Source organism: Chamaea fasciata, unplaced genomic scaffold (assembly GCF_029207755.1).
Source record: "Chamaea fasciata isolate MVZ Bird 193981 ecotype frontalis unplaced genomic scaffold, bChaFas1.0.hap1 SCAF_3, whole genome shotgun sequence".
Lineage (NCBI taxonomy): Eukaryota > Metazoa > Chordata > Aves > Passeriformes > Sylviidae > Chamaea > Chamaea fasciata.
The window spans coordinates 98,939,674-98,966,258 of NW_027094088.1; the positions used below are offsets into that span (position 1 = coordinate 98,939,674).

The following is a 26,585-nucleotide window of genomic DNA, read 5'->3' on the forward strand; positions in this document are numbered from 1 at the left end:
CAACAGAATCTGCCATTCCAAAACTGCTGCAGGATGCCCCCACACAAAGCAGTCCTTAGAGCAGGGTTTTTTCTACACAGCCTGTTCACACCACATAGCTTTGTGACTTTGATCCTTCCCGCTTTTTCCAGCTCCAGCCAAAAAATATGGCCATCACTTCTCTGTAAAAAAAACAACTACGAGACTCTATGCAAATAACACAACATACTCCATGAAAGTTGGAGAAAAGAATTAAACATGAATAACAAAAACCAGCTTCTAACCCACAACTGGGACAGAAGAAAAAGAAGCCTTGCCTTTAGGACAAATGCCACCATGGCTGTTAGGTCTGGGAGAGCCAACATAAGCCAGTCCAAGCGTTCCCATGTCAAAATCTTGGTATGTGAAGAGATGAGCAAGGCACACATGAGCTGCTTTCTCTGCAATATCAAAGCTAAATTGCTTGGGGAAAAAAAAAAAAAAAGTCAAATCTCTGTTAGCTTACAGTGCTTGTTAAAAGTCTACAAATAAAAACATTTATTTCATGTGCCAGACAAGTACCTCCTAGATCTGGTTAAGTCAGAAAACAGCAGCTGTTTAGCCGTCCTACAGAGCTGCAGGAAATTAAACTAATGCCCAAGTAGACCTCACATTCATTTCCATAACTTGTCTATTCATTTTCCCTTGTGACAGGGAGGACAAAGCCAAGTACAATAACTTGATGAAGGTCACAAGGCAGCCAGTCTTAGGGCCAGACATATCAGGACTGCCTTTCTGACTCAGACCACATTAATAAGACTAATTGATGTCTGCTCTATAATTATGCACGGGAGCCCTTTACCACAGGCTACAGGGCATAGCAGCTGGTTTGACTTTGTGTGACATCTGCATGTCATGCAGAGGGAGCTGAGGGCTTTCACTGGTTACTACAGAGCAGCCCTGTGAATGAGCAATTCTCTGTTAAGGGACACCATTTTTCAAGAGTTACAACCTACCTCTAGCAGCATTTTCACATCCCAGGCATCTTTCTTCTCATCTGGGTAACTTCTTGCCATATTATAATGCTTTTCTCCAGGTTTTACAGGATTTGGCTCATTGTGGATGATAATCTACATGTCAAAAAGGGCAACGACAATGAAGAGGAATTTTAGTCAATTTTATAGCTACAGAAAAGGTTTCAATGTAATTTTAAATGTCTCAATAGATCTGTAAGAAGAAAAATTCAGACTCAGTAATTCGAATATTAACTTTCCAGCCTCTGCTAGTTAAATACACCAGCTAAATCCTAAGTAACTACATTGTAAGTAACCCTTTTACAGGACAACATCAGAAGTTTTCACTGTAAAATTCTGCTTTGAGATGCATTTTACTTTTAGAAAAACCCCAAATAAATACAACCAGTATAAATAACCCTGTATCATTTGAGTTCTAGCTAACAAAATGTATGTTAAAGGATTGCTACTTTCCAAGTAATCCCTGTATCATTTGCGTTCTAGCTAACAAAATGTATGTTAAAGGATTGCTACTTGCCAAGTAATCCAGAATTAGTTCACCATGTTCTCTACCCACTCCCTGCCCAAGTAATGCTCCTTCTTTACGCCTGAAGATCAATCCCGGCAAAGGGGCAGCTGGCTTGTACCATGAGTCTTCCCTGTCCCACATCACAGCTCTTGCAGTACACTGAGCTGATGGAGTCCTCCTGTTTTTAATGCTGTTTTCCAGATTTCTGTGCACTAACTTTGAGACACCATAATAGAAATTGAAGTCACTACATTCCCTGTGTCCATATACAAGCCTCTACACTTGCATGATGTCCAAGGGAGTCATTAAAGCTCTGCAGACAAGATTCTGTGTTTTCACATGTGTTTGAGGCCCACTCAGGCTTTGTAAGCCAAAGCATTAGTGACAGAAATATGAAATAAATACATGAGTATGTCTGAATGAAACAAAATTTGCTCATATTCAAGCAAAAAAAGCACTTCTGAATTAGGAGTAAATATGGAAAGATTCTTCCAGAAAATTCACATCTCAAACACTGCAAGGAACTGAAAATGGGCATCGTGTCAGATCATTAACACCAGCAAGATGCTATTCCAGAGTGCTGCTGGCTGGAGTTAATAATGTAGGGTTTTATTATTTTAGCTCTAACCCAGACAAAAGAACGAGAAACACTGCTGTTTAAACCACGTTCCTTTAACTTGGAAGCCCTCAGCAGAGTCCAGTGAATACCTGCTCTATCTGTATGCCGTACCCATTGAAGGTTCCATCGTCCCAGGACGTGTTTCGGTAGATGTCATCTACTCTGTCTATCAACTCAATCTGTGGGAAAGAGAAAAACAGGTTACCCAGGTGAGCTTTCATGGAGCAAAAGACATTCAGAGAAACTGCAACACACTTACCTAGGAACAGTCACTTGAATGAAAACCGAACCTTGTGTAAAGTAACAAGACAAACTCCCTGGATCCAAGTACTGTTGGTTTTGGATGAGTATTATCCAATAGACTTGAAAATTTTCCATCATAAAAAAGTAGCACAAACTTCTCCATTTATCACTTTTGTTTGTGTAGTAGAAAAGCAATAACATTAAGAACAAGACATTTTGGGAAACACTTTGTTCAAACACTAATTTTCCAGATTTCTTTGAGGGGAAGGGCAGAGGAGGGAGCTGTTTTCACTGCTTTGTTTTAGCACGGTGCTTAACTATTTTAACTGACCCCCCAGGCTTGCTTTCCTCACCCAGCCAAAAACCTATTATTTTCCTCATTATGGTTCAAGCACAAGGTTCCAGAAAGTCTCTTGTCAGTGCTCACAATCAATACCTCCCTTCTCAAGCTGTTCTCTTAAAAAAACACCTTCTATTAAATATAAACCACCAAACTTGCTGAGAAGGAGAAGTGACATTCAGAACCACTCAATAATAGTTTATGTTTTAGTTTTCTAATCACTGTGGTGGTAACAGTACCCATCTACCCAGGAAACACAACATGGGTCAGCCTCAGCAGGTCAGATGCTGAGATTAGAGCAGCTCTACAAACACACCAAATGAGGCCCCCACACCTGGAGAACGTAAAAGCATTTCTGGGGACAGAAAGGTCAAAAAGCCAGCAGAAGTGGAACAGAATGATTAACATTTCAAAGAGTAAAGCTCAGAAAGAGACTTTTGACAAATAACAGGCCTCCAAACCTGTTTTGTTTTGTCTCCAGTCCCCAAATCCCCATACTCTCCCCTTCTGCTGAAAGGAGTGGGCAGGCCTGGTTCTAGTTCACAAAAAACTTGTCAGACAGACAACCCCCGTGTTTAGGCTGGCTCACTCAGTAACTGGTACACACAATGGAGCCCTGCTTCCCTGATGATGGCTGAACACCTGCCTGCTGATGGAAGTAGCGAATTAATTCCCTTGTTTTGCTTTGGTGCTGTGAACAGCTTTTGCTATTAACTGTTTCTATCTCAACCTACAAGTTATCTCACCTTTACCTATCTGACTCTCTCCCCATTCCTTCTGGGAGGAGAGAGCAAGTAGCTGCCTGAGGCTGAGCTGCCTGCCAGGGTTAATCTGCAACACCCATGTACAACCAAACAAGTTGTTTACTGGGCCTGCTTCTAATTTATTGTTCTGGACAGAGAATCCTGAAAGAATGTGGAAAAGAAGATCTATTTGAGTTGTTTTAACCTCTCATTAAACATGCTAGAACTTTAAAGAGGCTCAGATCATTTGCAGTGGATTTCAAAATCCAGGAGACTCTAGAGCTCTGACTGAGAAAAGAGAAGTTCCTGGGCAGAAAATGGCATAGCCAACAGAAGTATATGAAAGGAAGAAATCTGCTTTTACGTGAAATTTGAAGACTATTGAACTACATTAGCTTCATAGTAGAATATTTTTAAAGCACGATTTAGCACTTTCTCAGGCAAAAGCTGTGTGTACAAAAGTAGCATAAGCTGTATGTTGTTTTAACTACTGCACAAGTGTGTTTTCCTGCATCTATTCCAGCAAATTTTAACAGGGTACATTTACTTACCAAGTAATTTATGGTGGTGCTCTCTTCCCCACGGCCCATGTACTTGAAGAAGCGATGATCTGCCACTACCAACATCTTACAGGTGTTTTTGGAGTTCTCTGGAGTGGTTCTTTTCTTCCGATGGCTGCTTTCTAAAGTAAGTATTTCAAATAAACACTCAATTCCACTGCTGAGTCTACTGTCCTTATTTAAGACCTGAATGTGAGTGTGGGTGGGCTCCTGGGAGGAGAATGGGGATGTTTAGTTTTAGTTTGGGGCTTTTTTTTTAAATAGCTATTCTTAAATTTCGTCTTCCTAACAGTCCTCAAACTTACTGTAAGGAAAAGAATGTATAGCAGTGAAACCGAGTTATTAATCAGATTTACCTATAGAGCTTTTATGGTCATCACCACAGCCTTAACACCTCTCCTCCTCCTGTTCCTAGTCATTACCCCAGCTTTTGCTGACACAGCAAAGGACAGAGGAAAGAGGGACCAAAAGCTCTCAAAACCCCATCATGGTTCAAGATGGATTCCTTGAGTGACCACAGAGGCCAAACAGGTCCTGCTGCACAGTGCACAGAAGTACAAATTTGTTTTAAGAGGCATTAGGAGTGCTGCCTCCCCCCTCCATCCCCACAGTGAATAGAAAGAGCTAACTTGTTTCAAAGATGCTGCTATCCCAAGGTATGGACACTCACCTTCATTTAGTTCCCTGTCTTCCAGTCCTTTTGGCAACAGTTCATCTTCACTCAGCTTTAAATAACCACACACTTTGGGGGACTGCAACCTTGAGAAATCTTTGATATCTTCAGATCTGTAGACTAGCAGTCTTTCATCTTCCACATCATCTACAAATCTCCACAGTGGCTGACAGAACAAGGAGAAGTTAGGAACAGAGTGAACCCAAAATCTAGACAAGTAAAAAACTTTATGTATGTACCATTTTATCTCCACAGCTTTCTGCCTACACACACAAATACACATCACCTTCAGCAACAAATCTGATAAAATGACAACCCCAAGAATCCAGAAGTCTGAGAGCATCTTAACAAAGTAGTTATCAGGCAGCTACCTGATAAGGCCATAGGAGAGAATTTTTCTTCTCCTCAGAATGTGAGCAAGTTGAAGGAGGCTTCTCGGGTTCCTCTGCTCCCCTCTGTAACAGCATGGTGCCAGGAGGGTATCTTTAACTGCTAACAAATGCACTGACCAGAAGCACAGGAGGAGGCAGGTTACAGAGAGCCTTTAGGCACACAGGAGAATGTGGGCTCTTCGATGTTCAATAGCTACCCAAGTCACCACAAGCATGAAAATTTCTCCAAAACCAAAGAAGATCATGAAATCTCGAGGAAAGACACCAATTCCCACAGCAGATGATACAAACCATCCTTTTACTTTCCTGACAAATCTTATTATTATTCTGAATGTTAAAGCTAAAGCAGCACCACCAAATATGAGACGGACAGGGTCAGTTCTTTGGCCAAAGCAAAGTAGCACAGACTGCTTGCATCAACAGCATAGTGCTCCAGGCTCTGGGTCTCCTCTGGCCCTTGGGGAGGGCTCTTGCAACTTCAGCCAGCCATTATTTAGCACACTGTGCTTTAGTCTCACAGCAAAAAGGTACCCAAATGTGAAGGCTGGGCCAGGTCAGCAGCCACATGTCTGCAGCACAAAACTGAGGGTTTCACACACTAAGACAAGGTGTAAGGGCAACAGTGGTTTGCACAGAGGCCCACAGCCTTTCCAAACCATACTCAACTACCTTGAAAACAAAAGCAGGAAATGACAGAGCAGCTTTGTCCATGCTGCCTTTGGGGAACAGACTCAGGCACGCTCCCTCTATGACTGCACACAGGAACCATCTCATCCAGGGCTGTTAGTGGCCAGATCTGACCTAGGGACACCACCAGCGAGGCAGCATGGGCCAGCCAGAGGCTGCACACCATTGCCTGCCCTGAGCTGCACAGACACAGCCAGCCAGGAACAGGGGCTTGGCTGCACCAAGAGACAAGGCACACCCACAGCTGCTCGGCACCACAAACACAAAAATCCTTCATATCACAAGCAAACAGCTACTGTATGCATTATTGTATGTTCTTAATGTAAAACATAAGTACAGTGATTTGGGCACTTTGATCACATTTTTATACTCTAACATGACTAGATTTCTCAGGTTTACCCATAATTCTGCATATCTTTGGGTTTGGAGACAATTACAATATCCTTATAACACTCAGCCATAATTACTGTTATTCACCCATTCTTATACTGCTTGTGTCTGGGATATTGCACTGAACATCTCATTATGACAGTCTCTAATTATATATTTGTTGAATATGGTTTTTTTTAACCAAGAGTTGAAAATAACACAAGCAATGAAAATGGTGAAAAACAAGGGAGTAGGGAAAAATAATCAGATTTTTCAGATAAAAGAACATATTTTCAACAAAGCTCTAAGAATGGGAAAACTTCCAAGATGTAACACAGCCAGTTTTAAAAAGCTTCACAGATGTTGACTCTGTTCACACTGCCAGTTAGAGGCCATGATCACCACTAATTTCTAACATTATCCATCCTGTTTAAAATACACCTTTTCCCTGATGTATCTAAAAACTGCAGCTGTCAGAGAATGTCACTCATTAATACAAGCCAGCACCTGCAAGCCAAATTGGTTTCTTATTTCACTCCCTCCTCACCCCAAAACAAACCCTACCACCAAACCTAGTGGGAGCTACAGAAGCATCAACACAACTAACTAGGAAGAGGAACACTCAGAGGAAAAGAAGGTGATTGTCTGGATACAGTTTTCCATAGCATACCTCAATGTTGTATTCTTCTCCATCAGTATTGATTCGCACTGTAAAATCTTCATCCCCAATATGTGCCACGACCTTGGAATTATGCTCTCCTTTAACATAAGCATGGAAGAATTAAATTAATTCAGCTGTTTGCATGTGCTCCTGCACAAGACACCGTTCACTGGGAGTTTTTAATTGTTTCTAAACTTCATGACAAATTACCTTCCTCAATTTAAAGTAAAAAAAAAAGAAATTAACCAGCACTTTCCCCCAATAGTCTTAACCTCCCAATAGTCATAGTCAATGAAACTCAGATTTACCAGAAAATTTTACAGAAAGCGTTGAGATGGCTCTGGGGATTAGTAATGGGGACACGATATTTCTGCCAACAAAAGCAGCGTGTGTCTAACTACTATCAGACAGCAATTTCACGGCGTCAGCCTGCATTCCAGCAGAGAAGTCTCACCACATCACAAAGGCAACAAAGAAATCAAAACAACTTAGCAGAAGCATTAGTACAGCATGAAAGTGGAGCGTGGTATCTCTCTTTACAGAAAAGTAATCTACAAAGAACTATCTTTAAGTCTTTTAATTGAACAGTCTGGGCATCACTGCATCACCTCTACCTCGGCTTTGTGTTCCGGGGCAAGGAACATTCAAGTCCTACATTCCAGCTGGAATTAAAGCTACCATCAGCATTTAAAAAAAATTGTAATTTGCAAGCTGCTGCTTAAGCAAATTATACCTTTGTGTCCTGCCAAACTAAACACAAGAGTCCTATCTTAGGAGCTTGATGCAATAAACCCTACCACCCATCGAACTTAAAAAAATCCCCAAACACGCCACAAAAACAAAACCAGAAAACCCAAGGGGATAAGAATTACGTTTATTTCTTCATCCTAACCAGATCTGATGAAAATGAGGGAAATACACCATTTACTCTGCCCAAGAGCCTCGAGCAAAGCTGTGGTTTCTCGGCATTGACCCACAGTCTACTTCATACTAACCAACGACATGTCCGGTGAAAAAGTCCTGCCATTGAACATGATACTCCTTCTCCTTGCCTTCACCATCCACAATTAATGCTTGGAATTTTTCTGAAAAGTGTTCAGCAGTTGCAGTTAAGTATAATTTAAAGTGCCTGTAAAAGAATTTACTTACATTTATTTTTAAGCAAACTATACACATAACAGATACATACAATCTCCACTTTACTGAGGGTCCAAAAGAAGTTAAAAAGCATTAATTCTGATAAGCAGGCTACAAAAACATATACTGTGTAATTCATAACTGCAAATATTTTGGAGTCACAGATGTTTAATAAAAAAAAAAATAACCCCCCAAATCCAAAACAGTCAGAGTTTGCTCATGATGTGCTTTCTCCATTTGCAGTTAAGCAAAACCAGTTACTGGTAACTATTAAAAAAAAAATCAGACCAAGAAATTTCTTCATCTAGTTGAAATAAATTATCTCAAAGTTCTTACTTTCGGACATAATACAGGCATAAGACCATAAACAGAAATCTGAACTCCCTACATTTTTTACGATATATTGCCACAAAAACTAAATACTATCCCAAGAAGTAAGCTGATAACCTTTTCTGGGAGAAGCCTCATGGGCTCTTGGTTTATGTGGGCTTTGGGTCAAAGATTTTTGGCATACTCCTCTGCAATTATTCTGTAATCATCATTGGCAACCTCACCCTCAAGTCAGGGTGCACGAGGCAGTGCAAAACGAGGACAGTCAGACATCTGATCCCATTAACCTCGCGTAATTGCCCCTCCAAACTGAAAAAATGTGCCCTTTCAAACATTCAGAGATTCAAAAATTATGCATAACTTGCATGACAGTTGAAGATGACACAGGGGAAGGCACATGAATACACAGAGGACAAAAGATGTCAGACAAACAAAAATCAATCTACATTTGTTAATATAAAGTGTTATTCTCACCCTGCTGCCCATGTCAGATTCACAATTTCAGCACTCAAATTCCTGCAAGGTACTTTTCTGACTCTCAGAATAAAACCCCTGCAATCTTCATGCCTTTTCCCTTCTAGTTCTCCTCCTCCTTTCACCTGAGCTTTTATTTCCAATCTTATAACAAAAACCAAAAAACAAAACCAACCAAACAAACAAAAGATTAAAATAAGTATTTTATTTAATGGGACATTTATACTCAGTAGGAAAAGGATTAAACCTCCATGAAAATACAGTAAATCTCTTGGGCAACACATCACACACACTTCCCAAATTGAAGGCTGAGACTGACTTTCAGGAACCAGAGGACAGACAAGAAGTACTGACAACATTGCCAGATGAGGTGTAAGTGAGATCCAACCTGATCAGTCGGAGTAATCTACATGAAACTAAACCTAAGAATAAAGCAAAAGAAATCCTAAATTACTGCCACTTCAGCCATCAGAGAAATAAAATGGAACTTACTTTCCCCTTTCCTCTGAGCCTCTCTGAAGTCATATAACCATGCAGATCACTAACCTAGAAGAGCTGGCCAGTCATGACAGAAAACAAGACAATTTCTGGGTTTGAACCCGCACATCAGAAATGGAAGGAAAATATTATGCTATTTCATCACTGATGATTTAATTACCTTTGCAGGGCTGAAAAACTTAAGAGCCTCTCTATGTGTGTCTCAGGCTGGAGGTCCCTCTTCTTCAGTGAGTGTTGCTGGATGCTAGACAGAGAGAGGATGTCGTAGTCTGAAAGCATGGATTCAACTGTGCCTGAAAGACCAACAAGGAAAGTTTTACTTTCAAAAGACTTTACTTTCAAATGCACACATAAAAAAAAGAGCAAACCAGAGACTCCCATTTCAACAGCAAGACCACAGTTTGCTCTAATTTTAGGATAAGTATCATACATTTCTGCAATGGTCTATTTTGTGTAGGCAGGTAGAAATCAGGGTAAGACAAGACACAATCTGAGAGAGAGAAACAGAGTTTGCTTCACTTTTTCTACAATTTCTGAGCAACAACCTCATCATTTTTACTGCCACAGCAGTGCAGAACTAATGCCCTCCCTGGCTGCCCTCCAGAAACTAAATGGGGAGAACATCCCTATTTCTCTGGGGTGAATTACTCTCCTCACCTGCTGGTCCCCCCGTGAGACTGAGAAAGAAAAACATTTAACCTAGGAGACTTCAACCAAATTAACTGCAGATTGGACTTCATTGGGCCTTTCTGCCCAACAGTAGCCAGAAAACAGGTACCTGCATAGCACAATCAATCAGAATTAACTAACAAGACAACTCATGTGAGATAGCCTGGTTTCCCAATACCTTACCGTCATGCAAAACTCCTTTTTCTACTCAGAAAACTTGTTCAGAGAAAGGAGACTAAGTGCCTGAATTCCTATGGGAGCAGTAGACAAATTACAAATTCAGGTCAATATTCTGCAGATGTTTCCACTATTAACAAGTCCATTACAGCTGCAAATGCTGTTTGGCTCTTGCTGATAAAGCCTCCTGCTACTTTGTAAAGGCATTCCTTCAGCAAAGCACCCATCCACATTCTTCCTTCTCTGGAGCACCCACCACCCAGTGAGACACCCAACAACCACCCTGGCTTCCACTATCACTGTCAGATTCACATGATATTTACAACCTGATTCAGAGGCTCTTATTCCCACATCACTATTTTCCTTCTCAGCCAGAGGTGTTCACTCTTCACTGCACTCAATGAGGATTCAGATGCGTTTTACAAGAGACAGAAGTGCTCACCCAGACATTCTTTATTTAAATTCCTTGTTTCTTCTCCCCCCATTTCCAGCTATGCTTCTAAACCAGACCTCATAGCTACCAAAGAACTTTTTTGTTGAGGAAGATGGCATTCCTTCAGAGCCCCTGGTCACAAGCTTACCCCACTCAGCAAAGCAACCTCATGTGTTTTATTGGACTTTTAAGTAAGCAGCACCACTAACAAGCTGTTTTACTGGCCATTGTGCAACAAACCAAGATTGCCAACTGGAAATCCAGCTCGTAGAAACAACTTGAAATAATATGGGTTTTTTAAACCTGACACTCAGTCCCATAATTTATCCCCAAATCCACGCCTCCAAGGCCCAGAAAAGCTTTAAGAATGCACGCACTGATCAGGGCAAGGGAAGCACCTCACTTTTCCTTTTGCATGGGGGTGGATGGCAGAATTAACCAGCAGTTTACAGCCACACGTGTGCCTGTGCACACTGAAGTGAGGGAGGCACAGAAGCAAAGATGGCCCTCCCAGCCCTCCTGGCCCTGCCCCAGACCCACTCACAGAGAGAAGAGGCACGGGTGACACGGCTGCTTTCTGGGGCAGCAGAAGCCACCAAGCAGCAGTTCCCAAGCTTCTCCCTCTCGGCTGCTCCTCCTTGAGCAACACAGGAAGGGCAGAGCACTTGCAACTTCCTGATGTCTGTTTACAACCCACAGGTTGAGAGCACCTACAACTGATTACCATGTGTTTCGGGTTATATGCAAAGACAAGTTTCTATCACCATATTTTCTGTTGTGGGGATTTCCCCATACATGCCCCACTGCTGCATGTCAAGCAGGGCCTTTGTCTTTAGGTCACCATATGCTGCAGAGCTGGCTCACTACAGCCACACAGTGAGTAAATGCCTAACGTCCCTCTCTACAAACAGCTTTTTTTTTTTTTTTTTTTGGTTAAAAAAGTCTGTTCTAATTAATTGCTTTTTGTCCGGCATATGCCCTTATCCAGAACCACCTAGGAAGGGGGTAAGAACAGGCAAGGAAATCAATTCTGGAAAAAAACAACTCATTAAATCGCCTAGTTCTGAATTCTTTTTAATCAAACTTGAGATTCTCTCACCACACTCAGCTAGAGCTGACCCCTCAATTGAAGTGAATGTTGATATACAGGATATCCAACATTGGTTTATGATACAGACCAAGCGTGTGGCATGCAGGGCATGTAATGAGGTGTGGTACCAGTGCTGTGCTGTTCGGGGACTTGCCAAGAACAAGGTCTGCCCGAGAGGCACAACCCCGGCTACAAACATTACTGTCCTTTTCCACCTCTGCTTTGAAGTACAGATCAGAACCAAGACAAAGCCATGCCAAAGAGCATCATGCAGTTGCCACTATGGCCAGACAAAATGTCTGAGTTTCATGGAAAGAGAACTGAGAAGTCTGTTAAAAAAAAAAAAAAAAAATAAAATCAGGCTTTTTTATTTGGTAGGCAAGTCCTACTCCACCTTAATATACACAAACACCCTTCTGGAAATGCCTCACAGAGACACAGGAAGGGTAGTAAGAACAAGACACAAGAAGTTCATGAAGATGAGTAAGATGATTCTATTGAAATAACAAGTGAAACATATGGCACTCCCAGCTCCTGTAACCCAGAAACAAGAGTGCACTTGTTCATATTTCCTCTTACCCTTCCTAAATTTGTTTGATTTAATTTTACTTACAACGTAAGAAGAGGCTTAAACAGGTTGCTCCCAGACATAATCTGTTAACTAATTATGTTATCAGACAGATGTGGAACAAATATATTGGTAATACACTCAAATCAAAATTTTTTTGTAAAATGTTCATATTGCAAAAATGAATCCATATGCCTGGCTAATTGAAAATAAAAGATGAAGTGTCATTATTTTAAAGAAAACACAGAACTGTACAGAGTCCAACTGTACAGCAGTCTCTGGATGGAAGCCATAGAAAGCATATACTTGACTTTTTATCCAAGTTTAAAAATCTTTCTGGTATTCCTTCCCCATCATCTTCATTACAGTCCAAGAGTCATTTCCCATGGGCTTCAACAGACCTGAGCTCAGATTTCCCAAACCACTTTTTTGTGCTTCATTCCCTTCCACACCCACCTAGATTTCTGCATTCCTGTCTTTTTAGGGAACACCTTAATTGCACCCTGATACGGCAAGTATTTATTTATTGTCACCAGCCTTCACCTCATGGTACCTTCTTTCCCAGAGGGAAACCTCCCAAGAAAACACAGAAATGGGGTTTGTAAGAGAAACAGGGAAGGAACATCGGTGACAAAGATGATACCCCAAGGCTCCCAAGAAGAAATCCACAGCAGTGATCCTCCTCTACCCCCAGCTTTGAACTGGCCAACTCTTCTCTCTTTTTTTTCACCTAGTTTCTGGGCTAAAAGCCTCCTAGTATGAGACTTTCAGACTTAACACAGGAAAGTATCTTTTAATAAACTCTGCTCCACTGCTAAAGAGCTCAAGAATGCACAGGGGAAGAGCTTAACTCCCTGAGTTAGAGGCCACTGCATGTATTTCAAAAGAAGTTGTTTCTGTTTCAGTGCTTAGCTAGCAATTCAAATACCAATGTCACCCTTCCCCAACCAGCTTGGCTTTCATAAGTACAACAGTAAATTCCCATGATCTCATGCCCCATCTATTGTCCGGAAACCAACACACAAATGTGGCAAGTCAGCCATTTCATAAGCACTCTTTTGCACTGCATTATTTATGGAAAGGTTAAACTTATCTAGAAGCATGAAGTTTTAACCTAGAAGAAATAATTAATGTTTGTTTAGAACTGTCTTCAAAATTATCATAGAAAATGTTCCTACCTAAAACTCAAGATCCAAAATTAAAACAAAAAAAAATTACTTTTGGGATTTAAAAAAGACCACTAGGTAATCAGTGGGGTTTGCAGGAATGATTGCAGTTATTTTTCCAATCATCCCAAGGGAATAAAAGCAGAAATAATTTTTCTGTCACAGGCACAGGAATGGGATGACGAGACTACAGGGAGCCGCAGTCCGAGAACAAGCTCTGTAAACACACTCAGGAAGGATTTTGCAGTGGGACTGTTAAATCAGTGTCATCTCCAAGAGTGGAAAAGGGGCACCAGGCTGTATTTCATGAGGTACTTATCGACGGCCTCTGGGTTCTGATCTCAAGCAGATTTCCAATGGGTATCAAACACCTATCAAAAGCTCATGAGCAGCTGCCTAATAACAATTTTTCTGATAAAGCTGAGGAGTGACTGAATAGATGAAGGGCTCCATATTCTTTATTGTTACTATTTATTTTCATATGCTCTTCTTGTACATTAAAATATTTTAATTAAAGCAACCAAGTACAGTAATTTGAAATATAATTTGGAGTTTCAGAATTTAGACCAGGAAACACAGACTGGAGTCTTTCCAGCTTGAACCACGTGAGCTAAAGCAAGTCTCCATCACCCTACATAAAACAGCTGCCCCTGTGTTTGCAGTAGCAGCCGCTCACTGGCTGCAGTACAACAGGATCGTTTGGCTGCAGCACCATCCCAGGGAGGGCTAACGGAGAAGGCAAATACATCCCTATTTCAGCTGGGCACACAAACGGTCTGTGCCAGGCAGGAGGCGATGCAGCCATGCCTAAATGTTTGTGGATACTTTCTCTGAACAGCTTATGCTGCTTTTAGGAGACTGTTGATGAAGAGGACACATTGAGAAGGATTATCGTGGGAAAGCTGCTCTGTGACAACTCCTTGCATGTGCTGTTACATCTTTCTCCAGTACATCTGGCACAGAGACATTGCCAGAGACACAATACAAAGTGAATTGAAACACTTATCCCACACAAAACAGCCCATGCTTTTAACAGTTTAGATAAATCATGTTTACTTCTTTCCACTGAAGAGTGGCTGCTGTTTTCCTCATCTAGAACATACAAACAGAAGAACTTGTTTGAGAAACAAGTTCAAAGCAAGAATCAAAAACATGTCAGTGTTCTAATAAACCATAACAAGATAAAAGTTTACACTCTGTTTGAGCACATTTCTGGACAAACCTGTTAGTAAGAATGGCCAGCCACATCAGCACTGCTGAGTGTTTCAGAAGGCATGTTTTTGACTCGATCCCAGCTGCACCAAACTAGTTAAACCACAGGAGAAAAGAAGGTGCTCACATTCAGTCAGCAGCAGACAAAGCCTCGGGGTACAGTTACCCAGCCCTCGTGCAGGAGGGTAGGAATGCTGCTGCTTTATTGTCCACCAGCGACTCCTCATTGCACTTCTCCTGCAGTTACACTGGGCAACTACTCCCTCCTTATCACACATTCAGACATGCCAGTGATGGGTATCATGGGAAAGCTAACAGCTTACTAAATACGCTTTAGCTCATCTCAGGAAAAACTTGTTCATGTAGCTGCACCTTTATACTACTCCAAAGTTTTCTCCCCACAGTAAAATAAACATCTGCTTCTGGGCAGTGGGAATATCTCCTTAAGGGTGTAAATTCTGTTTAGCAGAAGCTGTGTGGATAATTAAGCTGCTGTTTCTGGTGGTTTTGAATACAGCTGAACACCCACAACGGCTCCTACACATTACTTCACACGATTTCAACCTTGCAAATTATCTCCTTCGTTAATCACATCTTAAAAAAGGACCAGTGAGGAACAAAACTGATACCATTGGATCTACTTGATTTAGTAACAGTCTGTCCTATTAATGACAACAGACCACTTTGCCAAGGAAAAAAAAGAAAGCAATATCCTGCCAAGTATTGACATTATAAAAAATAAGGAAGTCCGCAGAATTAACATCCTCATAAGTAACTGAAACAAGAGCAATGCAGCCATCCCATCTTACACCAGAACAGCATCACATGACTTGATGCTCAAAAAACCCAACACAAGCCACCCCCAAATCACATGCTTTCATACAACCTGCAGAGAGGAACTGCCCAGTCACAAGATGCAGCGTTCTGTGGAAACAGATCATTTGTCTGGCTCTCAAAAAACTACAAGCCTCACTACAGTACAAAGATACCACATCACAAAATCCTGCTGTGTCACAAAATAAGTTTGAGTTTAACTACTAATTACTGTGTAGTCTAATTACATTAGACTACACTTGTGAGACCAACCCTTTCACTTCTGACTGCTTTTCTTCTCCTTGTGGATTCATTCACACACGAACTTCCAGAATTCGAGGCATATCACAGGTACTGAGGGGCAGAATTTTAATATTTCAGTGACAATTGGAAAAGGTGAGCAAGGAAACCAAGGGATATCATGTTCTTGATCAACACCTCAGTAATTATGGTTCAACATCTAATGGGTGGCAGCTGTAAGTGCCTCCCTTCCTAACAGAGCCCCCTTGCCTTCCCCTTCCCAGTCCATGCACCTACATAGGTTAAAAATGCAAATATCAAGGAGGGGGAAAAAGTACAAATAATGCACATTAGGGGCAGCACAGGAAGACAGGGATGGATATTGTGAAGAGATGCGGGGCACAAGTGACATAGATGGGCACTACTATCACATGTATCTGCAAGAATGAAAGACAACAGGAAGACCCTTAGAACCATTGAGAGGGTTTGCAGGACATCCACAAGACAGGCAAGGTCATGTGCTGCACATGCAGATCACAGAAAAGGACAGCAGGATGAACTGCTCTTTGTTGAAGAAACCTGGCTCTTGGTTTCACAGCAAAGCACGTCCCATCATCAGCCTGGCAAAGGGAAACTCAGACACCTACAGTTCACAAAAAAAGCTGGGTGGGGAGGAAAATCAACCTGTTCGTAACAGAAATTAAATATAAACTTTAATCTCAAAGACAAATCTCTGCTGAACACTAAACTCAGTTAAATCCTAATGTAAAGTCAGAGTGCCAGAGTGTTAGAGTATGGCTGGCTGTGCTTCCTCACATGGCCCTTCCAGGCACAGAGCAGAAAACCACGCTGGGGATGCACATGCATACAAAAATTCCAGAGTGGCACAAGCATGAAACTGAGATGAGTCACTGCTGCTATCAGCAATGTACAGCAGCAGTGAAGTTGTCAGTTTTTACTGGGGAGAAAATTAAACCACCCCAAATCTTAAATGAAAACAGGAATTTTACTTTTTGTCTGCTTTAAAGTCAGAACAAATTGGCACTGCTGAAAACCAAACTCATGCTGAGCACTGGATTATGTTCCCATTACAAAAATCTAGCAGTAGTTAAAGGTAATTCTTATTAATTAGAATTTAATGTAGCATTGACATTCTTCTTTTTGTTGACCTTGAGTACTTTTTGAAGAAATTACACTGCAGTCACTTTTTTCAGTTAGAAATGCAAACACTCACCTATTCATGTGAACAAATGAAAACAAACCTGAGAAAAGTACTGGAAAAACTAGATACTAAGTAACTGTATGGAAAAGACTGCTAATCCACAAGACAAAAATAATACTGATAAATTGCATTCAATAGGGCCATGTCTACACCAAGCATCTGCTGTTTATAAGGAGACAAAGACACTGCATCAATAAATTCCTGCAATGATTTTGAAATAATCCCACCACATCCTGGGCAGGGACCACATGCTGTGAGACTGTGTGTCCTTGAATTCTTCACCACATGATGTACAGTGAAAAACACACTCAACCTTCAGCTTTTGGGGACAAACTGCAAAACCCGGTCCATCTAAAACAGTAATCTTGCTTCAAAGGATGTCCAAATGGGGTAAGAAACAGTAACAAAAAAGGTAGATCATGATAGGGAAATGAATCATTTGACCCGTACCTAAGTCTTACCTTAGTCTCCAACAGAAGCTTCAGTCCAGCAGGATAAAATTTAATCTTGCATTAACATTTTTGTCACTAATTACCTCACTGCACATTCTTGACACTGAGCTAAACTTCCAATCCCTAAACTCTTTGGCAGCAAGTTACGTTCCTGGCCTTTGGACTTCCTGCATTTTGTCACACCAAGTGTGAAGAATTCAAAACTGACTGCAAATCAATTTCTGCTGCCCTCTGTTTCACTTAGCTCTCCTGGTTTATTCACCAACACCACTACCACTTGTTTTTTATCACTTAACAATTTCTAAATCTGAGCCTTCTGATGTGCATTAGGTGGGTTTGCACTGAATCATTTGTAACAGGTCGCACAGAGTTCTGAGCTCTGCGTGGTATTTCTGCAGTGTGGAGAGAAAACTGGTGGAAATCAGGGTACCTGCCTCAGATTTTATTAGTGCAACTTGGAAGGCAGGAAAAGACCCCCAGTGAGTGATTTAAAGAATATCATCTGCCCAGCAAAGGAACAACTATCTTATTTTAGTTCCCTGCCTAGCTTGTGACAAACAGTTCTCATTCAAAAGAGGTAACAGTGGAGTAAGACACATTTTACATTCAGACTCTGTTGGGGACAATCCTAGTTATATGCTGCTCAGTGGCAGCACACAGCTTGTACCACTGTATTGTAACAGATTCAGGCAGTTCTTTAGGTATATTCAGTGACCTATTCACCTAGTCAGCACCCAAGCTGGATATTTGCACTGTTACTCTTTTCAAGTACATTAAGCTCTGTTACCATTCAGATATGTCTGAACTCCAAAACAAACAGTGTAAATATTTTATAGCTATAAAGGATATCTTCAGAGATAAATGACAACAAAGAGAAAAATTTCGGAAGAGTTGCCATTATTTTTTCTGGGGCCAAACTACAGTATCAGTTGCTGCATTGAGTAGTAGAGTCCCACTTTTCTAGAAATTGATCCCTGATGTCAACATTATTAAAAAGAGACAGACAAAGTGAGGTGGATACCATCCTTCCTTCATCCCTCACCTGGAATACAACCACTTCCACCCCTCAAAAACAATGGGGCAGGTGCTTAAACAGTCACACTGTGAGCTGCTCCACAAAAATGGAACTCACAGAGAGAAAATACACCCTTCACTGAAAATAAACCAAAACTAAGCAAACAAAAACCTCAGGAAAAAAAAAAAAGGAAAAAAGAGATTAGCTTCCAGACAGCTCACATTCCATGAATGTGCTCACAGGAATGGGGAAGGGATCAGAAAGCTGAGGTCAGGTTATGGCAGTCCCATTTTAGATCAGTTTAGACTCCTGGAGCACCACACCCTAAGATTACTTCAGCTGAAAAAAGCTGGAAAATGACCCACATCTTTTTATCACTTATTCTAGTCTTTGTCAAATTCTTTTCTTCACTGTGTATTTTTTTTTCTCCTTGAAAAACTGAACTGAGAGTAATTAGCAAGTTCTCAACAGAAATCACAAAATGTTAATTCATGAAACTTCCTTAAGGACAGTTCTCATTAGAAATCTGATTTCAGTTCCCAAAAAATTAGATGTGGATAAACAGAGCTTTTAAAATAATAACACTGAGATTATCAGAAGGAAAAGATGATACTTAGAAAACCAAGCTGTAAGATGAGAACAACAGAACTCCAACAAAAGATGAACATAAAACCACAATAAAATAGGCAAAGGTATTTTTAAAAGCTGCTTGTAAAAGGCATAATACTTGACATATTTTTATTTTATGAGAAGAAACCACACAGCTAAATAACCAAAAGGGCTTGTAAAACAAGTAAGCTGCAAATATAGCCCCAAGAATAGATGCTAAAGGCCAGTACTAATAATTGACCTTAGTATTCACTGCAGAGGAGATTAAAAAGATCCCCAAAGTAAACTTTTTGTCATGACAGGATATATGTAAAGACCTGTGTTTGAGACTCAGGAAAAGACGTTTTACAACAAGTCAAGAAAATGACCAATAAATCAACAGGATATGAATGTATTAACCCAAGCACTGCAAAAATTGAACTGGTCAACTCCTAACTGTGGTATGGGACTAAAGTGCCACTGGTGTAGTGCAGGGGGTCTGAAAAGACCAATTTCCACTCCAGGTACCATCTAAGGGCCTAATCAATAAACACATTCAATGTCCTGACCTGGCAAACAGGTAACAATAACGAGGTGCAAGTTACTATACCTGGGACTAAATAAGATACTAGGAAAGTAGTGCCTCCTATATATTAGCATATTTATATATATATATATATATATATATATATATATATATATATATATATATATATATATATATATATATATACACATGGGAGTAGTAGATAAAAGTAACAGCTAATGAAGCACACACAGATTTATCAAGCTCTCCCACAAAATACTTTTGTAAATTTAGTTTACTGGATTACAAAACAAGTGATGAAATTCAAGATGTGAATGTGTGAAATAACACGTGAGGAAAACAATTCCTCACTGTATTTACATAGCAAAGTATGTCAGTATAATTACCACTGCTCAAAACAAAACAAAAAACCCAAAACAAACAAAAAACCAAAATAAAACAAAACACAAACAAACCCAAAACCACTCCCAAAAACCCAAACAAACAAACAAAAAAACCACGAAGAAAAGAGAACTCAGAGTGACTATTAAAGACCAAAAACTACTCAGAAAGGAAACAAAATCAAAAGCATTCATCATTATAAATTTATGGTGCCTTAGTATTACAAATGGTGTCCTACATGTGTCCTGACCATAACATCTCAAATAAATAAAAATCCAACGCAAAATATACAGACAAAAGTAACCAATAAAGTCATGATTCTTTCCTCACCTTAAGAATTATTATATAGACTAACATTTTCTCACTTAAAAAACAAAAGAGAATACAAATGAGACAAATTGCATAGGTATGTCAGTCACTAAAAGTGTGAAGGAAATAAATAATTCTTCCAACGTTTAGAAAAAAGAAATGAGGTTTTCCTCCATGCAGTATTTCATAAATTTGAAGAGCTCATATGCCAGGCATAGTGGTATGTGGGCCAAGAAGATAAAAGCCTCCAGATAAAGACTGCACAAACTCATAGCAGACAGGTCCTTCAGAAGGCACAAAGATCTGACAGCCCAAGAGGCAACCACTGATCAGGACCTCCCTGACATGCCTGATGTTGAAAGGACACACTGTGTTTGTTTTATTTCTATTACACTTCCTGGAGCATCCACCACTGAACGCCATCCTTCCCAGGTTCCTGCAGCCACCAACTACTGAGGTGTGCACAGGACCACAAATGCACCTCAGGCGCAGGAGAGGAGGGCAGAGGGGCAGCCTGGACACCTGTCAGGAAATATGCTGAGAGACCCAGGCCAAGAAAGGAGACTTGGAGCAGTCCCTGCTGGCCTCACTGACTGGAGACAGGACAAATATGTCTGTGTGAATGTACAGCTGCTTCATCACTGGAACAGTGTTTGGAGACTGTTCAGTTGTTGATTTGAATGTCAGCATCATCACATGTGAATTCCTGCCCTGCACAGCAATGGGCTCCAGGAAAGCAACAGAACTTATGAAAAAAACATTTCTGCACCTTGAATTTTTGAAACAGAGGTTTACATGTGGGGGCCAGACAAAGCTTTTAAAAGAAACAAATATTTTGTTGCTCCAGTGATGTGGAACCATGGTACAGAGAAGAGGAAAAATGGAGCAAAGACAAAGATCCAAGAACTACGTTAGACACTTAAGGGCAAGACACAGCCACTGCCTCTTGCAAGAGTCCATCTGCCATTTCAGTGATAAGTTTTTGCTTATCAAACGGCAGTCTGCAACTTGTTCATTGCAAAGCAGAAGCTTAGATGCAAAACTGTTTACAGAAGTTAAATAAAGCAGCGGTTCTCCTCCCTGTCAGGCTTTTCTAGAGGTCACTTTCAGCTCCAATGGCTTCGGGCTCTCTGGTGACTCTCCAAACAGAACTATGAAGGGAAGCCATTTATATGATTTTGCCCAGTGAGGCTGTGCAGCCTCCCTCACTGGAGATATTCCAGAACCGCCTGGATGCAATCCTGTGGAATGTAATCCAGGATGACCCTGCAGGAGCATGGAGACTGGACCAGATGACCCACTGCGGCCCCTTCCTACCCGACCCATTCTGGGATTATCCCGCCTCAAGAGAACGCAAACTCCTGTGAGGTAAACTCTTCAGCAGACCTCGAGCGTGAGGACAATGGTGTCTCCCCGCAGAGAGCAGTAACCCCGAACAATGCCCATCATCGACGCCTTCGGCAAAAGGAGAGCCCTGCCCCACCCCACACATCACCCCCCGCCCGGTCCCGCCGCAGTGGTCTCTCCCTCCTCCTCCTCCTCCCTTCTCTCCCCTCCCCTCCGCGGCTGCCGTGGTCGCGCCCTGCCCTCACCGTAGCGCTCCGGGCTCTGCGGGTGCCCCAGCGCCTCCAGCCCGCCCGGCCCCCAGAGCAGCACCAGGGCCGGGACCAGCCACAGTCGAAGCCTCATGGTCCGGGCGCAGCCTCCTCCGGCACTGCGCGCCCGCCCGTCCGCATCCGCCCGGGGCAGCCTCGCCCTCCGCCCGCCGCGCCGGGCCCGCCGCCCTCCTGGGCCCGCACCCGGAAGCGCGGCAGCTTCCCGCGGGGCATTGTGGGGCGGGCGGGGCCGCCATCTTGAGCGGGGGGCGGTGCGAGGGGAGGTGGCGCTCCGCTGTGAGGGCGGGCGGCGGCCGGTGCTGCCTTCATGGGGGATCCGTGGGGGGAACTGCTGTGGGCGCCTAGTGCAGCCTCGCTGCTCCTGCAGGGTCATCCTAGACCACGTGGCACGTGATTGCATCCAGACGGTTCTTGAATATGCTCAGGGAGGGAGACAACACAGCCTCTGGACAATCTGTTCCAGTGCTTGGTCGCACGCACAATGAAGTTCTTCCTCATGTTCAGGTGGAACATCCTGAGCAATCATTTCTGCCGGTTGCATCTTGCCCTATTGCTTGGCACCACCAAGAGGAGTCTGGCTCCGTGCTCTTGACACGCTCCCTCCAGATACTGAAATGCATTGATGAGCTCCCCTCTCAGTCATCTCTTGTGGCTGAACAGGCCAAACTCTCAGCTTTTCCTTGTAAGAGAGATGCTTCAGTCCCTTGATCATCTTTGTAACCTCTGCTGACCCCTCTCCAGGAGCTCCATACCCGGTGACTTTACAAGGTTTTGTGTAGTTTCCTTAGCACAACAGAGGATTGTGGCACTTAGTACACATAATAACAGGTCCACGACTCTCAACTGTTCCCAAAGAGCATGCCTTATTGAGATAAAAGCACAGAAAATGAACTTGTGTCACAGGTGTGCTGTAGTGCTCTGGTTAATGTTTTCCAGAATTAGATGGATCTCTTACCTTTTTGCAGATGCCTCCAGCTAGCGATGTACTCAGCAAAAATGGAGAAAAAGTGTCCCCATCCTGCTTAAGCTGTACTGCTCATTAGCTAACCTGAAATCTTTAAAAAGCATCAGTAAAAGTACTAATTTTTCAATTTTTCATTACATCATAAAAGCAGATACATCATTTAAACCAAGAGTGTGTTTCCCAGTTCTTGTCCCCAGTGATGAGAAGATTGTAGGAGGTGAAACTTCTTTGGAAGCTTCCGGTGGGTCTGTTTGCACTTCCAACAATTTGCATCTAGTGACTCCTGAAATCAGAGGTTGTGTCTTCCTTAGCAGCCCTCACCATATCTCCTCCATCCATTTGTTCAGTTGATTTGATGCTCAGGAAGTGCCACCTGAACATGAGGAAGAATTTTTTCCTGTGTGAGTGACTGAGCACTGGAAGAGGTTGTCCAGAGAAGCTGTCAAGGCTCCAGACATATTCCAGAAGAACCAGGATACAATCCTGTGCCGTGTGCTCTGGAATGGCCCTGCTTAAGCAGGGAGGTTGGACCAGATGCTCCACTGTGGTCCCTTCCAACATTATCCATTCTGTGATTTCTCTGATTTCTCTGATTTCTGTGACCTACTGCTTGTAAACTTGCAGCATCCATATCATCTTGTGGCAGGGAGTTGCACAATGTCACTGTATGTATGAACAGCCACTTTCCTTGCTTTCAACTTGACATTTTGTGACACCACGTGATGACCCAGCCCTACTTCTTGCTTGGCAAAGGAGAGTACATCAATTGTGCCTTCTCTGTGCCAGTCACCACTTCAGAGCCTCCATGAAATCCCCTTGCAGTCTGGTAAGGCTCCTCTTGCAGACTGACAAATCCAAGTGAAATCTCCTTCTTTCCAAGGAAGTGGTTGTCGCTATTCTATGAACTTCACCATTTCTGTTATTCCTCTTTGTGATGGTGGGACTGGAACTGCATATGGGTGTTCATGACAGAGGCATATAGTAGATTTATAAAGTGGCATAACAATATTCCCTGCTTTGTTTTCAATATTGCTTCTGGGTATTTTTAATATTCAGTGTGCTGTTGATCTCCACTGAGCTGGCATTGTCCTACAAATAACATTAAACTTCCCAGTTCTCACTCCTGACATGTGGTGCTCAGTTCAGACAGCATTATTCCACATGTGTTGTTGGACTGTTTTATCCCCATGTGCATGGCTGTACATCTGTCTGTCTTCATGATCATGTTGTCCTACCAGGCCCATATGTGGGTGTCCAGTGCTGTTCCAGATGACACAGAGGGTCTTAGTGAGGCTTTGGAAGAGTCTGGGCATCCCTGTTGAGTCCTGTGCCAGAGCAAATGTGTCCCCCATATGGTGGAGCATCAGTGGGGGGCTATGACCCCTGAATAGAGGAAGGTCTTTCTGCAATTCTCAGCCACACCTTTTCTCTCCTCGCATGAATAACACTGTATCTTCAGCAATCTTGTCACTCCTTACCTTACTCAGATTATTTATGAATAAGCACAGAGATGTGAAGGTGCATTAGTGACTTCCTTTCATCGTGAACACTGACCATATACTTAGTCTTTTAACTGCATTTCAATCCATGCTGGGATCTCCTCTCTTATCCTGTGGTTGTTTGGTCTCCTTAAGAAACTTCAGCAAGAAAGTCTTGAAAGTCTTTCAGAAATCTCAACAAACTCTATCTCTGCAATCCCTCTTATCCAAATGCTTGTTGACACATTCAAAAGACTTCAGTCTGAGTTTATGAGGCATGACTTCTCTTGGCAAGAACAGTGCTGACTAAACCCTTGTTGACCTTTCCCTGATAAATCACATCTTCCCACATATGCACTAATTATAGTTGTACTGGTCTGTGCAGAATACCTGTCACTTTTAATGGTCACCAGTTCTCCAGCTTTCACTTAGAAACAATTTTTTTTAAAAAAAGTAACATTTCATACAATCCGCTTCTTAGGTGCCAAGAAAGTTTTAAGCAAGAATTTATACCACAGTTAGAATCTCACTGCACTGTAAGAATTATTGCATTCTTGAGTTTTCTGCGTGAACAGTGTCTGTTGAGAATTTGTCACTGTTTGTTTTGTGTCGTGCACTTCTTTTGAAGTCAATGTCTCCATTTGAAACAGATCAGAGATAAGGCCAATGATGAAGTGTTCCAGTAGAGGAACACAGACTCAGGAGGTTCTTTTGGGTTTTCCACCATGGCTTTATCATCTCTCAGTGCTGGATTTGCCACCAGTTTGGTTGGTGGATTTCAGCTTCTGGCACCGGGTACACTGAGATTATTGAAATAATCTTAGATTATTTCAGACCCTCTTGAAAATTATTATCAATGTATTATTGGGTGTTATACATTTTATGACTCTTTCCTTTGATGTCATTCATGAAATCTACCATAACCCTCTGAGTTACAGGTTTGATTGGGTTTTTTTTCCAAATGAAATGTCTTATTTTGGGTAGCCTTCCCTTGTGTGTGATTAATCCATGTTTGTGCTTAATCTAAACCTCTCTCTGGCTTTTGGGTTTTGGTTTTTGGGTTTGTGAGTTTTTTGGGGTTTTTAATATAGTACAGCCATTCTGAAGTATATAATAAATTATTTTCCTCTACCCATGTTTTGATTCTAGTGACTTTCTGTAATTTTTGACCTCCACTGAGTACAGAGTTGAAGTTTCAGGTAGATGATACTTCACCAGCTGAAAAGATGTCTTTTCAGATTAAGAACAACAAGTGTTCATCATTGTAAGTATTTGATGAAGGTTACATGTAGCATTTATAAACATCAATTTTCATTTGCCATTTTATCAGATGTGATTTAATACTGCAGGATCTTTCTGCAAGTCTTAGAATCAAGTTTAGATGGAACTTTTTGGAATGGCATTGTTTTATCTGTGAACTATTTATCCCAATTTCTAGATCAGATGTTGGACTTCAGAGGTCCCAGTACAGATCCGTTTTTTTATCAATGGATGGACTACCCTATCTCTCACTATTTTGTGAGATGTGAAAATACAGAAAGCCAGGTAGAAATTTCCTTTTTCTCTTACCACTTGAATTTTCCCACTGACTAGGTTTTTTTTTTTTTCCATTTACTTCTTATCTCACAAGGACACTTTAATAATAAAAGTTGATCGCCTGTAAATATTTTCAGGGTTATGGAGGTGTGATTTTGGTTTTGACAGAGCCCATCACAATGGAGTTGTTAAAGTGTTTAGACTATTGCAATTTAATAATAGCTAACAGTATGTAGTTGTTATGAAAATTGTCACTGATTTAGCAATATTGTTTATTCCACATTAATAACAGTAATTGATGTGGTATCAGCAGGTTAGTTTAATAGCATGTCTGAGTGTTAAAAAAATAATTAATTTGTTTATACAAATATATAATCTTGCATCCAGTACAAGATCTTTCCGAGTGTGTTGATACTCAGTATTAATAGAAATGCATTCTTTCCTTCTCACGGTAAGGAATTTGAACCATTTTATTAACATGAGTAGGGACTAAACAAGGATATGCTAAATACATAGGATATGATTAGAAATTAATGCAAAACGTCATGTAGTGTGTTGGTGACGAATAGCACAAGTACAGTATATTGAATAAAAAAAAAAAAGAAACAAAAGAATTTAATATATAAAAGCAGTGGATGTGTTTCCTTGTGTTAACAATAAAAGCTGGAGATGTGGAGTGACAGCTAGCTGAGTAACTGACCCTGTTCACAAGAAGAGTGTTTGGTAAAAGAGGTAAACCCATTACCCAGAATGTTTCATAAAATATACAGTTTAGTAGTTTGATTGGAAAGGAAGATGGATTCTGTGGCATGCCCTGGAGGAAGATGGTGGATTACCTTTGTTTTGTGAATGTTTGAAGAGTAAATGATCCCCCGAGGGAAAA

At 41.5% G+C, this 26,585-nt stretch overlaps 1 protein-coding gene across 1 annotated transcript in view; it reads right to left on the reverse strand.

Moving 5' to 3' along the window:
- Nucleotides 1-21,896, reverse strand: part of ADAM17 (ADAM metallopeptidase domain 17) — a 33,352-nt gene extending 11,456 nt beyond the window's left edge. Inside the window, exons 1-9 of the mRNA XM_066179902.1 lie at nucleotides 21,701-21,896; nucleotides 9,387-9,519; nucleotides 7,783-7,916; nucleotides 6,797-6,885; nucleotides 4,676-4,844; nucleotides 3,997-4,127; nucleotides 2,209-2,298; nucleotides 975-1,088; nucleotides 297-441 (exon numbers count right to left, since the gene is read on the reverse strand). Coding sequence (XP_066035999.1) covers nucleotides 297-441; nucleotides 975-1,088; nucleotides 2,209-2,298; nucleotides 3,997-4,127; nucleotides 4,676-4,844; nucleotides 6,797-6,885; nucleotides 7,783-7,916; nucleotides 9,387-9,519; nucleotides 21,701-21,797 — 1,102 coding nt within the window. The 5' untranslated portion in view covers nucleotides 21,798-21,896. The remainder of the gene's footprint in view (nucleotides 1-296; nucleotides 442-974; nucleotides 1,089-2,208; nucleotides 2,299-3,996; nucleotides 4,128-4,675; nucleotides 4,845-6,796; nucleotides 6,886-7,782; nucleotides 7,917-9,386; nucleotides 9,520-21,700) is intronic.
- Between the last annotated feature and the right edge of the window lie 4,689 nt (nucleotides 21,897-26,585).